Raw genomic sequence first — 18994 nt, 5'->3', positions numbered from 1 at the left:
AGGCTTCTCCTCCACGGAGGTCTTTAAGCAGAGGCTGTACTGAACACTAGCTCATTGTTTAGAGTGGGGATTCCTTTGGTATGTAGATTGCATGAGAAAGCCACAGAGGTCCTGACTGAGTCTCACATTCTGTGATTCTGGATGAGCTAGAGTTCTAGAAACTCACTCCCAGACTCACTCTTTGAACTCATCCTGCTACCTGCCCCCAATGGGCACCTTCTCTCCCCCTACCCAGCTCTCCTTTGTGTATCATCTTCATCCATTAGAGTGGAAGCCCCTTGAGAGCAAACACAGACTTGCTTTCATGCATTTGCTTAGTATAGTGCCTAATGTAGAATAAGCATTTAATAAGTCCTCTAGCTATCAAGGAACCTCTTAGGATCATCCATTTAGAGCAGTAAGGAACCTTAGAGGTCAATGAGAAGAACCTACTCATTTTATAGATGGGGAAACTGAGGCCCCAAAAGGTGAGATGATTCGCCCAAGGCACAGATAACAAAACCAGGAATCAGAAGACTCCAAATTTGGTCTTCTTTCCTTTATACCTCATCATCTCATCAGCAACAAGCATTAATTAAGCACCTACTGTGTGTGTCATGCTAGGCAAGATGTTTATTGTTGAATCATAGCAGTCATATTCAACTCTTCCTGACCCCACTTGGGGTTTTCTTGGCAAAGATACTGGAGTGGTTTGCCATTTCCTTCTCCAGCTCACTTTACAGATGGGGAAACTGAGGCAAACAGGGTGAAGTGACTTGCCCAGGGTCACACAACTAGTAAGTGTCTGCAGCTGGGTTTGAACTCATGAAAATGAGTCTTCTCTATCTGTGCCTACTTCACTATCTAGCTGCCCACTAGGAAGGTCACTCCTCCAAATGTCTGAGGATTTTCACAATGGCAGGACCTATGTCCAAGCAGAGGAGGGCACTCCTGGGCTCACCTGGGAGCCAGACCACCACAAATGTGTTTCAGCATCTGGGGGCTCCCCATCTTCCCTGACAAGTTCCATTTTGAGCCTGGGCTTCATGGAGCAAATGAGAAGGCAGTCAGAAATATGCTCTGTCTAGAAACCAGATAACCTAAGGAGAAGACACAGGTGTGTGCTCACGTGCGCGCACACACCTCACTACCCAATAGCCATGTTCCTGAAGTTTCATATAAACTAAATATTTATCATTTGAATCCTGGCTCTTAGGGAGTGCCCTATGTGTTCATTCAGTCGTCAGCCTATAAGAATTTATTAAGCGCCTTTCAGGCACTGGGCTGAGAGTTAAGGATACAAAGTCAAAAAACAGTCACTCATTAATTGCTTACTGGGAATGGAGTAGAGTTTAAGTGGGGTATGGTGTTTGCCTCTTTAGTGGCTGGTCTAGAAGGGAGCTAAGACCCAAATAATATAGGACATTACATGCTAAGTGTATCAGAGGCATATAGAAGAGTCTGCTCTGTAAGGGTTTGGTATAGGCTGTTCTTGCCAATGGGAAAATCAAGGAAAACTTCCTGGAGGAGGTGGCATCTGAGGTCGACTTTAAAGAATGGGTGTTTCAAGGGGAAGGAGAAGGGAACAAGCTTCTATTAAGTGCTTTCTATGTGCCAGGCACTGCGCTAAGCCCTTTACATCTATTATCTCATTTGATTTAGTGAGTGAAAAGGAGAGAAGGAGTTCCCTGCAAAGGAGCTCTATGAATAAAGAAGCGGGACGTCAAAGGATGAAAGTTTGTAGGGCCTGGGTCCAGGGATCTGGACTTCACTCCTGAGATATTTTCAGGGGGGGGGGGGAACAGCACGATCAGATCTTACAGCACCATGGGTTTACACTTGGAAGTGACCTTCTCAGTCAGGTGTTCTTAAGCTAGAATTGGTGAATTTGGGGAGGGGGGGGGCTTAAAAAATAGTTTGATATTTTTTATTTCAACGTAATTGGTTTCCCTTTTAATCCTATAGGTTTTATTTTATGCATTTACAAACATTATTCTGAGAAAGGTCCATGGGCTTCACTGGACCAGCAAAAGTTTAAGACTTTCCTGACCTAGATCATCCACAAGCAGCTAGGTAGTGTACATAGAGTGCTGGACCTGGAGTCAGGAAGACTTATCTTTTGGCAAACCACTTAACCCTGTTTGCCTCAATTTCCTCATCTGTAAAATAAGCTGGAGAAGAAAATTGCAAATCACTCCTGTATCTTTACCAAGAAAACCCCAAATAGGGTCATGAAAAGCTAGACATAACTGAAAACAACCAAACAAAAGATCATCTGTTCTACCCCATTTATTTTACAAATGAGGAAACTGAGACCCAGTAGAGTATAGCAGAAGTGGGATTTGGACTTGGACCCTTTGACTCCAAATCTATCCATTTTTCTACTGAAATATGAGTCTGGCAGCAGCAAGGTGGGACGGAGTGGAGGGTAAAGAGAGTCACATCAGGGAGACCTAGAAGGAGACCCTTGTCATCGTCTGGGCAGATTTGTTCTTTATGGCCCCGTAGGGTGGGATTAGAGAGCAGTGGGTGGGAGTCACCCAAGCTGGATTTCAGCTCTGTGGAAGAAAAGAGCTTTTTCACCATTTGCTGCTCTCCAACAATAGAATTGGCCGCGTTACCAAGTTTCCTTGCCACTGAAGGTGTTGATTCTGTGGAGGATGTTGTCCCCAGCTGTCCCCAGTGCCTAGAATGCACTCCCACATTACCTCCACCCGTGGGAACCCAAGGCCATCACTTCAGGGCTGAGTTCAGCTGACAGCCCCCTGGAGGAGCGGGGCCTGGTTAAGCCCATTAGTGATGTGCCCTACTCCCAGACCCCACCCCCATATTGAATATTTTAAAAATCTGTATCCTGCATTGACTCTGCTGGGAACGAAACATATCCCCTCATGTAACAGTTTGTATTTTTGCATTTGCATCCCAGCACCTGGATGCATAGCATAGAACATGTTCACTGGCTTCTCAAATACTACCTTCCCCTTTGCACCCCTCACTCCCTGTCTTAGATTTTACTTATCTGATTGGTTGGTTGGTTGTATGCAGGCTGTATCACCTAGTGGAATGTAAGCTCCTTGAGGACAGGGACTATTTCTGTTTATGTCTTAGGTGCCTCAAACATAATGTGTTCAGTAGTTTTTTCAGTTGTGTCCAACTCTTCATGGCCCCTTTTGGGGCTTTCTTGGCAAGGACACTGGAGAGGTTTGCCATTTCCTTCTCCAGTTCATTTTGCAGATGAGGAAACTGAGACAAACAAGGTAAAGTGACTTGCCCAGGGTCACACAGCCAATACGTATCTGAGTCTGGATTTGAACTCTGATCCTCCCAATTCTGGAGATGGCATTCTTTTACCCTATGACGCCACCTAGCTGCCCTCAAGCGCAATAGGTGTTTGTTGAATAGATAAGTGTTAGGGGCATTCAGAGGAAGGATGGTTCTTAATGGAGTGGCCAAGCCAGTGTCATGCGCTGGGCATTGAAGGATAAGTAGGGTTCGGTTGGGTGGAAGAGAGGAAGAAGGGGCTTCTGACGGGAAGAAAGAAGAGGCAGGAAAGTTTAAGGTCTCTTTGAGGAGGCTCTGAGTGGTCTGGCTAAGGAAGAACAAAAACTTTGGGGAGGTGAGTTACTGGAAATAAAGACGGAGATGTAAGTTTGGGTTAGGTCCTGAAGAGCCTTGAATGCCAGACTAAAGAATATGATCTTGGTCTCATGTGTAATGGTAAGCCAAAGAAAGTTTTTGGTCATAGAGTGTATGATAAAACATATAGCTGATTTTCATGTGGCACATTAAAATTTATAAAGCCTTCATATACAGGATCTCACCTGATCCTCCCCATAATCCTATGGGGGTGGAGCAGGTAACATTCGGGAGCTAGAGGCAGGAAGACCTGAATTTGAATCCTGTCTCACAAACTCACTATCTGAGTGATCCTAGGCAATCATTTAATCCTCTAGCCTCAATTTTCTTGTCTGTAAAATGGCAATAATAATTCATCCACCTCCCAGGGTCTTCATGAGGCTCAGGTGAGATCCTTTATATCTGAAGTGCCGTATGAAAATTAGCTGTTATTATCCCCATTTTACAGATGAGGCCCTGAAGAAAGGCAGCCATTACTGTAGGAAGAGCAATACATTTAGAGTATTGCTTGGACTTGGACTTGGATCCTACCTGTTTGCTCCCTGTATGATCCTGGGCAAGTCCCTGGGCCTCAGTTTCCTCATCTGTAAAATGAAGAGGTTAGACCCAGTGGCCTCTAATGTTGCTTCTAGATCTGTGATATTTTCAAAGAAAAGAAGGGAGACAGGAATCAAAGATGAGTTAAGATTAAGCCTGGGAAGGAGGAAGATGTAGGAAGTCAGCAAGGAGAGTTTGGGGAGGGAAGAGCCCTTCAGAAAGTCCAGAATGAGCATTCACAGAGGCCTCTGAGGTCATCTCATTCAGATTCTCTATTGTGCCAAGGGGGAAACTGAAGCCCAGAGAGGGCAATACACTTCCCAAGGTCACACAGCCTCTCAGTAAAGGGAGTGTGGCCTAGAACCAAGGTCTTTGGACTCCTGGTCAGCGATATTTCCACCTCAACTCACTTCTACTCTCTGAGGAAGAGTTTGGTTCTAGATAATGCTGGGGGGCTTCTTCATTCTTGGGGATAAAATGTTCAGGAATATGGGTCCAGAGATGAGGGATAGAGATGGAGAGTTAGGAGTCATCTGTATGGAGGCTGGAACAATGAGATCAGACCTTAACAATAATAACTGATCCTTACACAATAGATAAAAGTTTGTACTGACATATCTCTATAGTATATAATATATAAATTTCATGTAATTATATAATATTATACATAATACAATAGATACACACATAGGTATATATACATATATGTGTAAATATGTGTGTGCATGCATGTTGTGTTCCCATCTTGGAGCAGACTCCTAGCATTGAAGGAGGGAAAGGATCTTAGGACCATCTCTCCAAGGAAACCTCGACAATTCCATATGAATAGAGGGGATGAGAGAGAAAGGAGTTGATGAAGGAGGTGGACAAGGCTTAGTCAGAGAGCTGGGAGGAGAGAACGTCAGGACAGAGGCATTGATTGCCAGTTGCAACAGGTTGATGCCACAGAGGGGCAGAGGATGAAGACTGAGGAAGTTTCCTTGAATAAGGAGACGGTTAATAAATGACCTTTGAGAGAGCAGGCTGAGGAAGTCAGATTGCAGGGTAGGGAGTGGCACAGAAAGGAAGCAATTCTCAACCACAATGGTGCAGAGGTTTCCCCGGGTATGGGGCAAGGAGGCAGGAGGTTAGAGGACGAATGGAGGTGGGATGGGATGGGGAGGATGCTGAGGGTGGAAGCTGATGCTTTGAGGGGTGTGGGGCAGGAGAGACACAGGCTTGTGTGCTAGTGGCTGAGGTGGAGGGGGTTCTTGGGGTGCTCCCTTCAGGAACCCTGGGAGAACAGACTGGTCTTCTGTTTTTAGGCTACAGTTCCCCTGAGAGGTGGTGGAAGGGAAGCCCTTAGTGGGAAGAAAAGAGTTTCTGTAAACTTTAAGGTGGAATAGTGGGATACAGATGTGGAAGGAGAGCTAAATTTGGAGTCAGAGGGCCTGGGTTCAAATCCTGATTCCCTTTACTTTGTTTGTGGTCTTGAAGGAGGCTCTGGGCCTCAATCAATTGTAAAATGAGGGAGTTGAGGAGGAACTAGATGACCACAAAGGTCTCCATGAACCCCAAATTAGGACTAGAGTACTGGTCTTGAAGGCAGGAAAACCTGGGTTCAAATTCCACTTCAGATACTTCCTAGCTGTATGACCCTAGACAAGTCAATATCTCTCCTTCCGTTTCCTCATTTGTAAAATGGGGATAATAATGGCACCTACCTTAATGAGGTAGTATGCAGAAGGTGTTTTGCAAACTTTAAAGGTGCCTATCAACGTTGGCATTCGCTGTAGGGACAGAGTGGCCACCTGGCTAAGAGTCTGTCAGGGCCTATCCTCAGGATCCCAGGCCATGGAGCCTCCTCCATTGTCTGGGGCCCCAGAGCATGGCTTAGGAAGGGTCCCAACTCATTCCTAGGGACAGTCGGAGAAGGAATCTCCTTTTGGATCTTCCTGGAGCAGGGATGGTGGGGGATCCCCTGATTTGTTGGAGGAGGGCACCTCCCATGGAGGTGAGCCCCAGAAATCCTCACCCCCATCCACATTCCTTTCCTCCTTCCTTTGAAGGGAGAGATCGCTTCAGGTTGAGATGTGCAAAAACTGCTTCACAGAGGAAATGTCGGGAAGGAGCCTTGCGCCTCCATCAACCCCATTTAGAAGGGTAGGGAGAAAGGAGGAAACATGCATTCTGCTAATCCTGATCTCCTCTCTTCCAGCATCTCCTCCCAGCTGGCCTGATGCCCCACACCTGCTTGGCCCTTCCTGGTGGGGCTCCCCAACCGCCGGCCATGACCTTGCCCTGAGCCAGCCCCGCCCCTGTGGCTGACGGGGCGGGGCTGCTGGGCAGAGGGGCTCCCCTTGGGAGAGTCAGGGTCATGGCCTCTCTCGACCTGCCTTATCGCTGCCCCCGTTGCGGGGAGCACAAGCGTTTCCGGAGTCTGTCCTCCCTTCGTGCCCACCTCGAGTACAGCCACACCTACGAGACACTCTACATCCTCTCTAAGACCAACAGCATCTGTGACGCGGCCGCCGCGGCCGCCGCTGCTGTCTTCCCTCTGGCACCCGATCCCACCGCCATGTTGGCCGTGCCCGGTGCCCGCCGGGATGTCTTTGAGAGCACATCCTTCCAAGGTAAAGAGCAGGGGGTGGGACCCCCCGCCCAGGCCGCCCACCACCTGCACCACCACCATCACCACCCGCCTCTCGCTCGATTCCCAGGAGACCTGGTCCCTGCGGGAGTCTCCTGTGAGGACCTGGGTGAGCCCAGTCTCGTGCCCACCACAACCCGCTATGCCCTGCGGGAGATCGAGATCCCCCTGGGAGAACTGTTTGCCCGGAAATCAGTGGCTTCTTCGGCATCGTCCACACCACCCCCTGGCTCTGGCCCAGGCCCTGGCCCCAGCCAAGCCTCGGCCTCCCCAGCCTCTCCATCCCCAGCTGACATGGCCTATGAGGAAGGCCTGGCCCGGCTGAAGATCCGGGCCCTAGAGAAACTGGAAGTGGACAAGCGACTAGAGCGGCTGAGTGAGGAGGTTGAGCAGAAGATCGCAGGGCAGGTGGGGCGGCTGCAGGCGGAGCTGGAAAGGAAGGCAGCCGAGCTGGAGAAGGCCCGGCAGGAGAGCGCCCGGCTTGGCCGCGAAAAGGAGGAGCTGGAGGAGAGGGCCACAGAGCTGTCCCGCCAGGTGGACGTCAGCGTGGAGCTGCTGGCCTCGCTCAAGCAGGACCTGGTGCGCAAGGAGCAAGAGCTGACCAGGAAGCAACAGTGAGTGAGGCCAGCCTGGAGCGCTCTCCTGCTGGTGGGTGGAAGGCTTGCCTGTGTGTGCCCGTGGGCCTGCAAGGGCCCCGTGCCTCCCCGGAGATGTGGCGGGGCTCCAGACGGGGCTGGAGCTAGTGAGGTGGACGGGAGGTGGCCAGTCTGTCCATCGAAAGCATTCATGCGGTGCCTGTGGGTGCTGGAAACTGCCCTGAGGCTGGGGGTGGGGGAGGGGGGAGAAGAAAGACAAAAACAGTCCTGCCCGCAAGGACCTCCCAGCCCAATGGGAGGAGATAACACAGGCCTGTCTCTAGCTACATAAAAGGTACAGCACAGCAGGGTGGTCGTCTAGGGATGGCATGAAAGGATGATGTGCTGGGGAGAGAGCTGGGTTCGAATCCTGCCTGCCACATTCTGGCTGGGATGCAGAGCAAGCTCCTTCTGCTCTCAAGGTGCCAGGCAATGCCCATAAGGCCTCATGTTGCCATAGGGTTTCCTTGGCAGGGAGAAGTTCCTGGCCCGGACTGAAAGGCATGTCTTGCCCCAGGATTCACAGATGCAAGTTGGGGGAGGAATGAGGTCAGGGAGATAAGTAGGGGAGCCAGAAGTAACTCTCCCCCTTGCCCGCAGGGAAGTGGTTCAGATTGACCAGTTCCTGAAGGAGACGGCAGCCCGGGAGGCCAACGCCAAGGTGCGCTTGCAGCAGTTTATTGAGGAGCTCCTGGACCGGGCGGACCGGGCCGAGAAGCAGCTGCAGATCATCAGCAGCAGCTGCGGTACTACACCCAGCGCCAGCCTGGGCCGAAGCAGCGTGCCCGGCACCAAGGGCGCCAGCAGAATGGTGAGTGCCCGGCCAGCCTCCCAGGAGGGGGCACAGAGAGGCTTTGGAAACAGTCAGATCTCCATTCCGGCCTTATAAGAATGGGTGTCCACGCAGCACCCCTAAGGGCCCACCAAGCCCCAGCCATCCAATGATGCCTGGAATTTCATCATTTAAGTTTAAATATTTTCCTCTTGACTTCTAAAATACCAGGCTCTCCAAGGGAAGGAAGAAGCAAGGTAATAACAGTTAGTGTTGGGCAGCTAGGTGACACAGTGAATAGAGCACCAGCCCTGGAGGACCTGAGTTCAAATGCGGCCTCAGACACAACACACACAAAAAAGTAGCCGTGTGACCTTGGGCAAGTCACTTAACCCCAATTGCCCCTCCAAAAATAAGAAGCAATAATAGTGTTTTTATAGGGTTTTAAGGTTTATCTCCACTTTACAACTGAGGAAACTGAGGCTAGGAGAGAGGTTAAGTGACTTGACCAGGGTCACACGGCCAATATGTATTAGGGGCAAGTTCTGAACCCAGTTTTCCTGGCTCTGAGGTCAGCTCCCTAGCCATTATGCACACTACCCCTCTGGTAGGAAGAGCATTTCTCTATCCCTTTGTAGCTTCTCACTTCTCCCACAGCCCTGATGGGAAGCTGGCATCTTCCTCCCATTACTGGCTGTCACTTCCTTGGGTGACAGAGGTCCTGCCAGCCTGGAAAGGCTTCAGGGGTAGCCCCAGCAATGGGCCTTGGGACGGTTTCCTGAGCACAACCAAGCTGAGATCAGAGGGCCATCCCCAGGTGGCCACAGCCACCCATGAAGACACTAGCAAAGAGGGCTGGGCCGGCCCCTGATGAATGGATTGTCTACCCCCACAAATCAGCAGAGGTTCTGGAGAGTGTGTATTGGAGGAGAAATGATGCTACTGGGCCTGGGGAGTCCGGGGTACATCTGGAGTAGAGTCCCAGCTGTCACCTGCTGACTGTGACCATGAGCAGCCAGAGCTGGAAGGGACCTCACAAGTCTGCTAGTTCAAATGGGGAAACTGAGGCCAAGGGAAGTTAAGTGACTGGCCCACAGTCATAAGGTTTAAATAGGTGGTCTGTAGCTAGTTAATGTCAGAGCTAGTAAGGATTAGAACCGAGGCTGAAGCCACGTCTGCCGACAGTCCAGTTTTCTTTCCCCCTCACTCTGCCTTCTTTCAGCAGGCAAGAGGGAGAAGGAATGGGGGAGGAGCCTGTGGGCCTTCTTCTTGGACCTCTCCTTTTTTGGAGGGGTCAGCAGCCATAAGAATGCTCTCCCAAGGATATATCTCCCATCAGTCTCCCTGGGACCCAGCAACATGTCCTGGTTGGAACCTCTCCCAGGCTAAATGGACCAGGCCCACGTGGGCCATGAAGGGGAGGCTGAAGGTCCTTCTGGGACCTGGCCCAGGCCCAGGCCAAAAGCTGGCACCAGAAGAATCAGTCTGGTCTGGAGTCTCCATCTCTGGGGTCCTCCCTTCCCTCAAGAATGAGATGAGCAAGGCCCCCCTTGACCTCCCAGAGTTCAATGCAGTCAAGGATGACCTGGGAAAAGGGGGAGGGAAAGAGAGGGAGCGTGAAGGGGTGGAGGAGGTACAAAGACATGGACGGGCCAATGACATGGGAGGATTTCATGGAGCTCTCTCTGGGTCTGTGTGTCTGTCTTCCTCCTCTTTCCCTCTCCCTCTTTGTCCTTCTCTTCTTCTCTACCATTCCCTCCTTGAACCTTCCCTTTCTCCTCATTCTTCTCTTGTCCCTCACACTTTCCTTCCTTATTTTTCTTCCCATTCCTCTCAATTACCCCTTTCTCTCCTTTCTTCATCTCTCTTCTCCTATTTATTTCCTCTTTCCCCTCTCCTCCCTTCCCTCTCTCCCCTCTCCTACCTCCCGTCTCTAATTCTCTCCTCCCTCTCTCTCCCTCCTCTTCTTCCTCTCCTTCCTCTCTTCTCTCCCTCACTCCTTCCTCTCTTCTCTCCCTCTCTCTCCTCTTTTCTCTCCCCTTCTCTCTTCTCCAACTCCTCCCCTATCCCTCCCTCTCCCATTGGATCTTCTGCCCCTCTTCCCTTTTCCTCTTCTTGTCTTCTCTCTTCCCCTTCCCTTTCCCCACCATACTCCCCTTTTCTCCTCTACATCCTGTCGCTGTATCTCCCAATCCTACCCTCTACCCCCTCCCCACAGCGGGACCGGCACTCAGGTCCCATCATGCACAACACATACGCCGTGTCTAATCACCGCTCCTCCTCCAGCACAGGGTAAGCTCTTGCGATCCCAGCCCCACCCCCAAGCACCCCTTCCCCATCCTACCTCCACCCAGCTATTCCCCCGGGAAGAGCTGTTGACCCTCCACTCTCCCTTCTTCAGCCATCATGGCAGAGCCTGCACTGACCTGTCTACTCCTCTCTGACCAATCTGGGAAGGCTCCCTGGAGGAGGGGGAATTTGGGAAGGATGTTTAAATAGTGGGTCACCCTTGACTGGGGTTTCCTGGCCCAGCCCCTCCTCACTGCTGCCTCCTCTGGCCTTTCCTGCCTCCACCCAGGGCCTCCAGCCGTGCGAAGGCTGTGTCCCAGAGCTCCGGCTGCTACGACAGTGATGCAGCAGACCCTGGCCCCTTGGAGGAGGCAGCCATTGGGGACGGCGGGGCTGGAGGACCAGGGGCCCGAGCTGAGGGTGGAGGGGGCCTGGAGAGGCCCCAGGTGCCCCGGAGCTCGGGCCTGAGGCGCCAGGCCATTCAGAACTGGCAGAGGCGGCCTCGCCGGCATAGCACGGAGGGCGAGGAGGGCGACGTCTCTGATGTGGGTTCCCGGACCACCGAGTCTGAGGCCGAAGGGCCCTCCGAAGCCTCAGCCTCTGGACCCACGCCACCCCGAGCCCTCAGCAGCTGCCGTCTGTCCGGTGAGTGCCTAGGCCCTCGGTCATTGTGGTTTGGGAGGGGACAGCCGGGAAGCCGCCAGCCAAAGCCTCCTTTCTTTCCCTGACCTGCCCCTCGGTGCCCCTTTCCCTCCCTATTATCCAGGGCCCAGTGGAAAGAGGCCTCCCTAACTCTCAAGGGCAAGATCTGAGTTTGTACCCCACCTCTGACACTTACTACTTGCAAATGGTTTCAATTGCCTCGGCCTCAGTTTCCTCTCCCATAAAGAAAGGAGTTTGCACTAGATGGCTCTGAGGTCCCTTCTAGCTCCCTCCCCACCCCTGGAGAGGAGGGAAAATTCACACGTGTCCATATGTCTCAGTTCATCACCTGAGAGTGAGATGACTGTTCCCATTTTGCAGAAGAGGGAAATTGAGGCCAAGAAAGGTACAGTGATTTACCCAGGGCTGATGAGAAAGTCAGGAACAAAACCTATGCTTCTGCCAAAGTAATTTTATTTCCAAAACCAGAGGGAACCAAAGAATATAAGAAAACCTCCTCAGCCATGTGGTTGAATATTTCCTGGCCCCTCGTGTTACGTTCTCCCCACCCTGCTTCTAGTTAAAGGTCTATATAGAGAGCGGGATTCCCTACCTCCCTCCCCTCCCCAGCACACTGTCCATGCTCTCCAGGGGTGTCCATAGCCCAGCCCCTTCCTCCCCCAATACCTGACATGCCCCTCCTGTTCCTGCCCAGCTCCCCACCACTCCCTTCCTTGCCTTCTCCTCCCCTACCCCATGCCTCAGTTTCCCCACCGTACGCTCCGCTGACACTGTGTTAGGTCCTCCAGCCCGCTCAGAGGGGGGCAGCGGGCGGGGCCGGCAGGCTGATGGTGGCAGCCCCTCACGCTCCAACGAAGTCATCAGCCCAGAGATTCTGAAGATGCGGGCGGCCCTCTTCTGTATCTTCACCTACCTGGACACCCGTACCCTCCTGCACGCTGCTGAGGTCTGTAAGGACTGGAGGTTTGTGGCCCGGCATCCTGCTGTCTGGACCCGTGTGCTGCTAGAGAATGCCCGTGTCTGCTCCAAGGTACCCGGCCCAGCCTCCTGCTCCCACCCCACCATCCCTCCATTCTCCCCTCCTTCCAACCCCTCCCAGCTGTTCTTTGCCAGCAGCATCATCTCCTTCTAGTTTATGGGACACATGACCCCCAGGTTAACACCACTTCAGTCCCGTAACCCCTCACCCAAGACCCTTCAATGGTTCTTCATTGTTCAACCGTTATTAAGCACTTCCTATATATAAAACTATATATGCACTGGGCACTGAAAGGGTGGAGAGGGAGGTACAAAGTTTAGATTCTATTCAAGTCACCATTTATTAAGCACCTACTATGTGTAAGGCATTCACTTAGGTTAGTGACAGGATTAGACACTGACATAGATAACTATAATAACCAACATTTACACACTGTTTCCAAAAAAAAGACAACCAAGCAAATAGCTCTGACTTTAGACACTCACTCCTAGTTTCCCATACCTATAAAATGCTTGAGGGTAATCCACACATCAAAGGTGTCCTTGATGCAAGGCTTGAGAAACACGCCATCTTTGACCAAAAACATCCTGCAGCAGACCATATTTTTATGGTAATGCAGTTGACTAAAAGGCACAGAGAGTACAATATCCCACTGTGTCTCAGTGCTTCTGGACTATTTTTACAAAAGCACTTGATTCAGTAGAACAAAACATCCCCTGGAAGGCTGTCCAATAAGGTGTCTCCCATGGATATGCCAAAATTATCCCTTGATTCCTTGAGAAATCTGGCAACAGAGATAACTTGGTTTAACCCTCTGATCATCAACATTATGATATAACAGGAACTCAGATATGCTCACCAAAGGTGCCCCACCACCATAATGGAGGTTATCCAGCAAAGCCCTGACGGAAGTAAGGGCTACCTGTAGATCGTAAGGTCTCCTACATGCTCCTGTTTGCAAATGAAAATGTCCTGATTGAATGAATTCCAAGAACATGAGATTGAGTTCATCCTAACTATGCACACAGGAAACACCAAGTGGATGAGGAATACCTATTGTCCATGTATATTATTTCTAATATATAATTGGAGCTTGACTCATGTACATGCACTTTGAATAGACATGACACAAGGACAATGAGACAGATCCATAATTGAAAAGAAGATGACAGTGGGCCAAATGGCCAATTTCCAAATAACAGCTCAGCACTTTTACTGACTCTAAGTTCCTCCATAAAGTAAAGAATTATCTTTTTTTAATTTCAGTATTCTCCTGATGATGCTACATGACTTTAAATCATGGGATCCCTCAATCTGTGAAAAATTGAAGCTACATGTATGTAACCTTTATCAGCTCTGGGGATCCTTCTCTCAAGTCCTACTCACATTGAAGAGATGGGTCCCCAAGAGAAAGGTTGGCTATAGCTCCCCATGCAGGGTTCTCAGGGAGCTCTTGAGGGACAATGGTGTAGTTTTCTATAATGCTATCAGCTCACGCCCCCATTCTGGTGTGTCCTCCCCAATTTTAAACACCATCGATTCATGGTCAGTGTCCAGTGTCATTTAACTGTTTAATATTCCTTTATTATGAGAATTTCCAGGGCATTTCCCCCCAGAGCCAGGAGCATATTATCACCTTTGCCACCTCAGTCCCTGGGAGGAGTGGCCTCTACTTAATGTAGCTGCTATGAGCATTTGCCCCATCAAGTTCATTTCTGAACTTGGTGTTCTTGCTGGATGAGTTGACTTGACTCCTGCTCCTCAAAGTTCAGCTGATGCCTCACCTGGTAACAAATTCTACCCTATACTCCTTTTTCTAGACTTGTAGGGATTCACTCTTCCAGCTTCCACAGCCCATTTTGTCAAACCATTTCCAACATTCCCTCACCCCAAAACAGGAGAAAGAAAGCACACAGAAGCAAAAAAAAATTCATATTCATGGCCATATGTGAACCCAGGGGGGTAAATTGAGGTCTGGGGTCTTAAAACATGTCTTCCCTTAATTGAAGCCAGGCAGGAAAGAGACCAAGAGTTGCCCTCTTGGGAGATATTGGCCTTCCTCTGAGTTCCAGTTCAGCAGCTAATCAAAAGATTTTTTTCTTTGCCTTATGGTGAGTGGTTCAGAAAACCTAAACTTAATAAGTCTGCACCAAAGTTCACATGAAGATTGCATGAACTGAATATTCTGTAAAGGCTGAGATTGGCCAAACCCCTATCACACATGAAATTGACAAACTTTTGCACAAACAAAATTAATGCAACTATGCAGAGAAGGAATCAACTAGGAAAAATTTTCTGTGTTGCACCTCTCTGATAAAAATGTGATGGCAAAGTTATATAGATAACTAACATAAATACAGTTATAGAGACAACTATAAATATACAGTGCAGTAGATAGAGCACTGGCCTCGGAATCAGGAAGACAGCTTCCTGAGTTCAAATCTAGCTTCAGACACTTATTAGCTGTGTGACCGTGGACAAGTCACTTAACCTTGTTTGCCTCAGTTTCCTCAACTGTAAAATGAACTGGAGAAGGAAATGGCAAACCCCTTCTGTATCTTTGCCAAGAAAACCCCAAATGGGGTCATGGAGATGGACACGACTGAAATGACTGAACAACGACAACATAAACATATAACTCCAAACACCATACCCCAGTAGATAAGTGGTCAAAGGATATAAACAGTTATAAAAAGAATTGCAAACTTTGGACAACTATATGAAAGAATGCTTCCAAAAATCGTTTCTAATTTTTTTTTAAAGTATGCTCTGGGGCAGCTCAGTGGCGCAGTGAATAGAGCACTGGCCCTGGAGTCAGGAGGACCTGAGTTCAAATCTGACCTCAGATACTTAACACTTACTGGCCCTGTGACCTTGAGCAAGTCACTTAACCCCAATTGCCCTGCCCTCCCCTCTCCAAAAAGCAAAAAAAAAAAAAAGTATGCTCCAAGTCACTAATAATGAGAGAAATGCACATTAAGACAACTCTGAGGTCTCACCTATCACCTAGCAAACTGGTAAAGATGGCAAAAGTTAGGAACTGTCATGTTGGTGGAGCAGTAAATAGAACCAGCCATTCCAGAAAGCCGTTTGGAATTGCACTGAGAAAGTGACTGAAAGTCAGTCTCCTTTAACCCAGAGATTCTCCTGCTAGGCATGGACACACTCCAAGGAGGTCATTGATACAAAGAAAAGACCCACATACACCAGGATATTGTAGCAACAATTTTCATGGTAGCAAAGAAGTGGAAACAAAGTAGACATGCATTGTCTAGGAAAGGGCTTAATAAATTGTGGTACGTGAATATAATGGCATACTACTACCTTGTAACAAATGATTACTGTGATGAAGACAGAGAAACATGGGAAGACATATAAACTGATGCAGAGTGAAGGCAGCAGGCCTAGGAAAGCAACATACAACGGCTTCAGTACCGTGGCTATAGTGAGAACCACATTTTTTCCTTTTGTTCTTTTTCTTCCATGACTGTGACAAATATGGAAATACATTTTACATGATAGCACATGTATAAACTGCATCAAACTGCCCACCATTTTCAGACAAGGATAGGGGAAGGAGAAAAACGTGGGACTCAAAATCTTGTAAAACTGAATGCTAAAAATTTTCTTGATATATAATGGGGGGGAATGCTATTTAAAGTGGGAAGAAAAAAAAAGAAAAAAACACAGATCAGTTGAGAGTGAATGCTGTTAAATTATAATGACCAAGCCCAGCTCCAAAGAAGAAAAGTTAGCTCCCCTTCCTTCTTTGCAGAGGTGGGGCACTGTGGCTGGAGAATGCTACAAGTGATGCCAGACTTTTTCAGTGGATTATTAGTTTGGCTGAACACTTTTTTTTTCCCTTTTTGAAAATTCTTTGTCATGAGAGATGATCTCTGCAAGTAGTTAGGACAGAGCATTGAGCCAGTGGTCAGGAAGATCTGAATTTAAATTCAACTTTAGATGCTTATTAGTTGAGTTACCCTGAGCAAGTCACTTGAGCTCTTGTCTGCCTCAGTTTCCCCTTCTGTAAAATGGGGATTATGACAGCACCTACCTTCCTGGGTCATTGTGAGGATCGAGTGATATAATAACTATAAAGTGCTCAGTACACAGTAGGTGATTAATAAATGCTCTTCCCACAGTTTTCTCCACAAAGGAGCAGGGAAGAGGAAACAGTGGGAAGTCTAGATATTGCCAATAAAATTGAAGAAAGAACAAAAAAGCCTTGGCCCTGCTCTTGGAGGCCCAGCACAATCCCCAGCTCCTCCTCACCTGGGCCAGCCTCTCCTTGTCTCTCCTGTCTCCATTCTCCCAGTCTGCATGGCGTCTCTTGCACTCTCCCTCGTTCTCTGTCTATTGGGTGGTAGGAAGGCTTCTCTTTCCAACTAGACCCTGGAGTTGAAAATGTGGTCAGCCCAGGGATGAGCACATAGTAGGTGTTTGCTCCGTGTTTTGCCAGCTTCCCCCTCCTCCATCCTCTGTTAGGCTTGTGCCCTGGGGCCCTCACCGGTGGTTCCCCTTCCCTCCTTCCAGTTCCTGGCCATGCTGTCCCAGTGGTGCACCCAGACACATTCGCTGACTCTCCAGAACCTGAAACCCAGGCAGCGGGGAAAGAGGGAGGGCAAGGAGGACTACCTGAGGAGCACAAGGTGGGGGGCACGAGGGGCAGAGGGGGAAGGTGACGGGGGAGGGGGGGGGGGGCCACGAGGGGCTGAGGGGGAAGGTGACGGGGGAGGGCTCTGCCCGGGCCTGGGCAAGGTCAGGACACACTAGGTCCGTGGGTCAGCCAGTTCAAACATAAAGTGGTGGGATGAGGCGGGGGGGGGGGGGGGGGACGGAAGGGAGAGGGCCACGTTCTCAGTGTCATCCAACAAAGCTTATCAAGGCTCAGTGTGTGCCAGAAGCCATGCTAAATATACAAAGACAAAGGTGGGTGGCTACTCTCACACTCTATTGGGAGGATAGAACATGGGAGTCAGGAAGACCCAAGTTCAAATGTGGCTGGCTGTGGGAGCCTGAACAAGTTAAGTGAAGTTGGTTAAGCTGAGTTAAGTTCTCAGCATCGAGTTTCTTCACCTGAATAATGAGGATAAAAATGGCACCTCCTTGACAGGGCTTTGGGGGAGACCAAATGAGATAATATATGTAAAGTGTTTTGTAAACCCGAGTGCTAGATAAATGCCAGCTATTATTATTAGAAATGAAGAAAATGATGTGTCCAAGGTCACACAGGTAGTGTCTACCAGAGAATGAATTTGAACCAGGTCCAGAGCCAGCCTCCTCATATCACCTCCTTCACATCTCTGGGCCTTGCTTTGTCCATCTCCAACATGAAATGGTCGGGCTAACTGACCTCTAGGATCCCCTCTGGCTCAAAATCCATGAGCCTGATTGCCTTCCAATGGAATGTAAGCTCCTTGAGGGTAGGAACTGCTTTTTTTTCTGGTTCTTATATTCCCAGTACCTGGCACATCTTTAAGGGTTTAATAAATGGCTTGTTGGATTAGACAGTTGAATTGGCGTTGGAACAAGGTTGGGCAGCCTCCTGACCCCCTGGTCACTGTTCCCAGGGGGTGCCTGGAAGCAGGGCTGGAGTCCTTACTCAAGGCTGCTGGTGGGAACCTGCTGATTTTGCGCATCTCCCACTGCCCCAATGTCCTCACGGATCGCTCCCTCTGGCTGGCCAGCTGCTACTGCCGGGCCCTGCAAGCTGTCACCTACAGGTGAGCCTAATGGGGGTAATGTGAGGGGGAGGGGAGGCATCAATAAGTAGGAGGAAGTTGCCTCACCCCCAAATCTCCCCAGTGCCACCACTAAATATCTCCCCCTAAGAAGCATTTTCTGACCCCTAGTCTGAGAAGACCACTGGTTTACTCCACTATCTCAGTGGTATACGAGGCAGAAGCACTAGACACCAGCTGTGTGACCCTGGGGAGGTGGTTTAACCTCTCTGGGCCTCAGTGTCTGTGTCTGTGAAATGAAAACGATAATACTTGTATATATTTCTTCTTCATAGTATTGTGATGGGGAAAGCCCTTTGAACATTTTAACACACACATCCCTTACCTCCCTCCCTTCTTGGCCAAGGTGGGGGGCTGTGGATGTGGAGCATTGCATTTACAGTCAGACGCAATTGCTGTGTTCAATAGTTTTGCTGAATTACTCTTTTTTCTATTCTGTGTTACAAGGGGATAACTCACTGGGGAGAGGGAGGGATATATTTTGGAAATGAAGGTGATACAAAAACAAAAAATGTGAGTAACATTTTTAAAAGAGAAAACCTCCGTGTGCTGTGCAGCCTCCAAAGAGGGAGGCAGGTGGGAGTGTCGGGGAAAGGCAGCCTTGGTCACAGAGTTCCCAGGAGCACCTGGGAGGGTCAGAAGTGGGCTGCCACTTCGTTTCTCTTCCCAACAGGAGTGCCACAGATCCAGTAGGCCATGAAGTCATTTGGGCCCTGGGGGCTGGCTGTAGGGAGATCATCTCTCTCCAGGTGGCCCCTCTACACCCCTGGTGAGTGGGGCCAGGGCTGCTGGGGGTTGGGCTCCTGATCCAGAAACCCCCAAGGCAAGGTCTTCAGAAACAGGGGAGAGAGCAGGAAGCTTGGGCACAGAACATAAGCACCAGAGTCTTGGCTCCACACACTAGAGGAGCCTCACCTGGGCTACAAAATAGTCTCCTCTCTGGGCCTCAGTTTTCTCAAAAGGAGAAAAAGGAGAGATTTGAACTCAATGACCCCTAAGGCCCCTTCCTGCTCTCAATACTATCATCTCATAAGTCATATCACAACTCTGAACCTCAGTTTCATTATCTGTAAAATGGGCACAATATCATTAACAACACCTTAACAGAGTAACTATGAGGACCAAACAATT

The 18994-nt window shown here is 49.5% G+C and overlaps 1 protein-coding gene across 1 annotated transcript in view; it reads left to right on the top strand.

The window, feature by feature from the left end:
• The first annotated feature begins 6353 nt into the window (after positions 1-6353).
• FBXO41 (F-box protein 41) overlaps positions 6354-18994 on the top strand; it is a 30674-nt gene continuing 18033 nt past the window's right edge. Inside the window, exons 1-8 of the mRNA XM_069066700.1 lie at positions 6354-7395; positions 8017-8227; positions 10407-10480; positions 10767-11122; positions 11920-12170; positions 16656-16771; positions 17693-17845; positions 18537-18632. Coding sequence (XP_068922801.1) covers positions 6509-7395; positions 8017-8227; positions 10407-10480; positions 10767-11122; positions 11920-12170; positions 16656-16771; positions 17693-17845; positions 18537-18632 — 2144 coding nt within the window. The 5' untranslated portion in view covers positions 6354-6508. The remainder of the gene's footprint in view (positions 7396-8016; positions 8228-10406; positions 10481-10766; positions 11123-11919; positions 12171-16655; positions 16772-17692; positions 17846-18536; positions 18633-18994) is intronic.

The sequence above is a fragment of the Petaurus breviceps genome, unplaced genomic scaffold, assembly GCF_028583685.1.
Source record: "Petaurus breviceps papuanus isolate PSGF00001 unplaced genomic scaffold, PetGlider_PUasm1.0 139, whole genome shotgun sequence".
NCBI lineage: Eukaryota > Metazoa > Chordata > Mammalia > Diprotodontia > Petauridae > Petaurus > Petaurus breviceps.
This window is presented reverse-complemented; position numbering and strand designations above follow the sequence as displayed.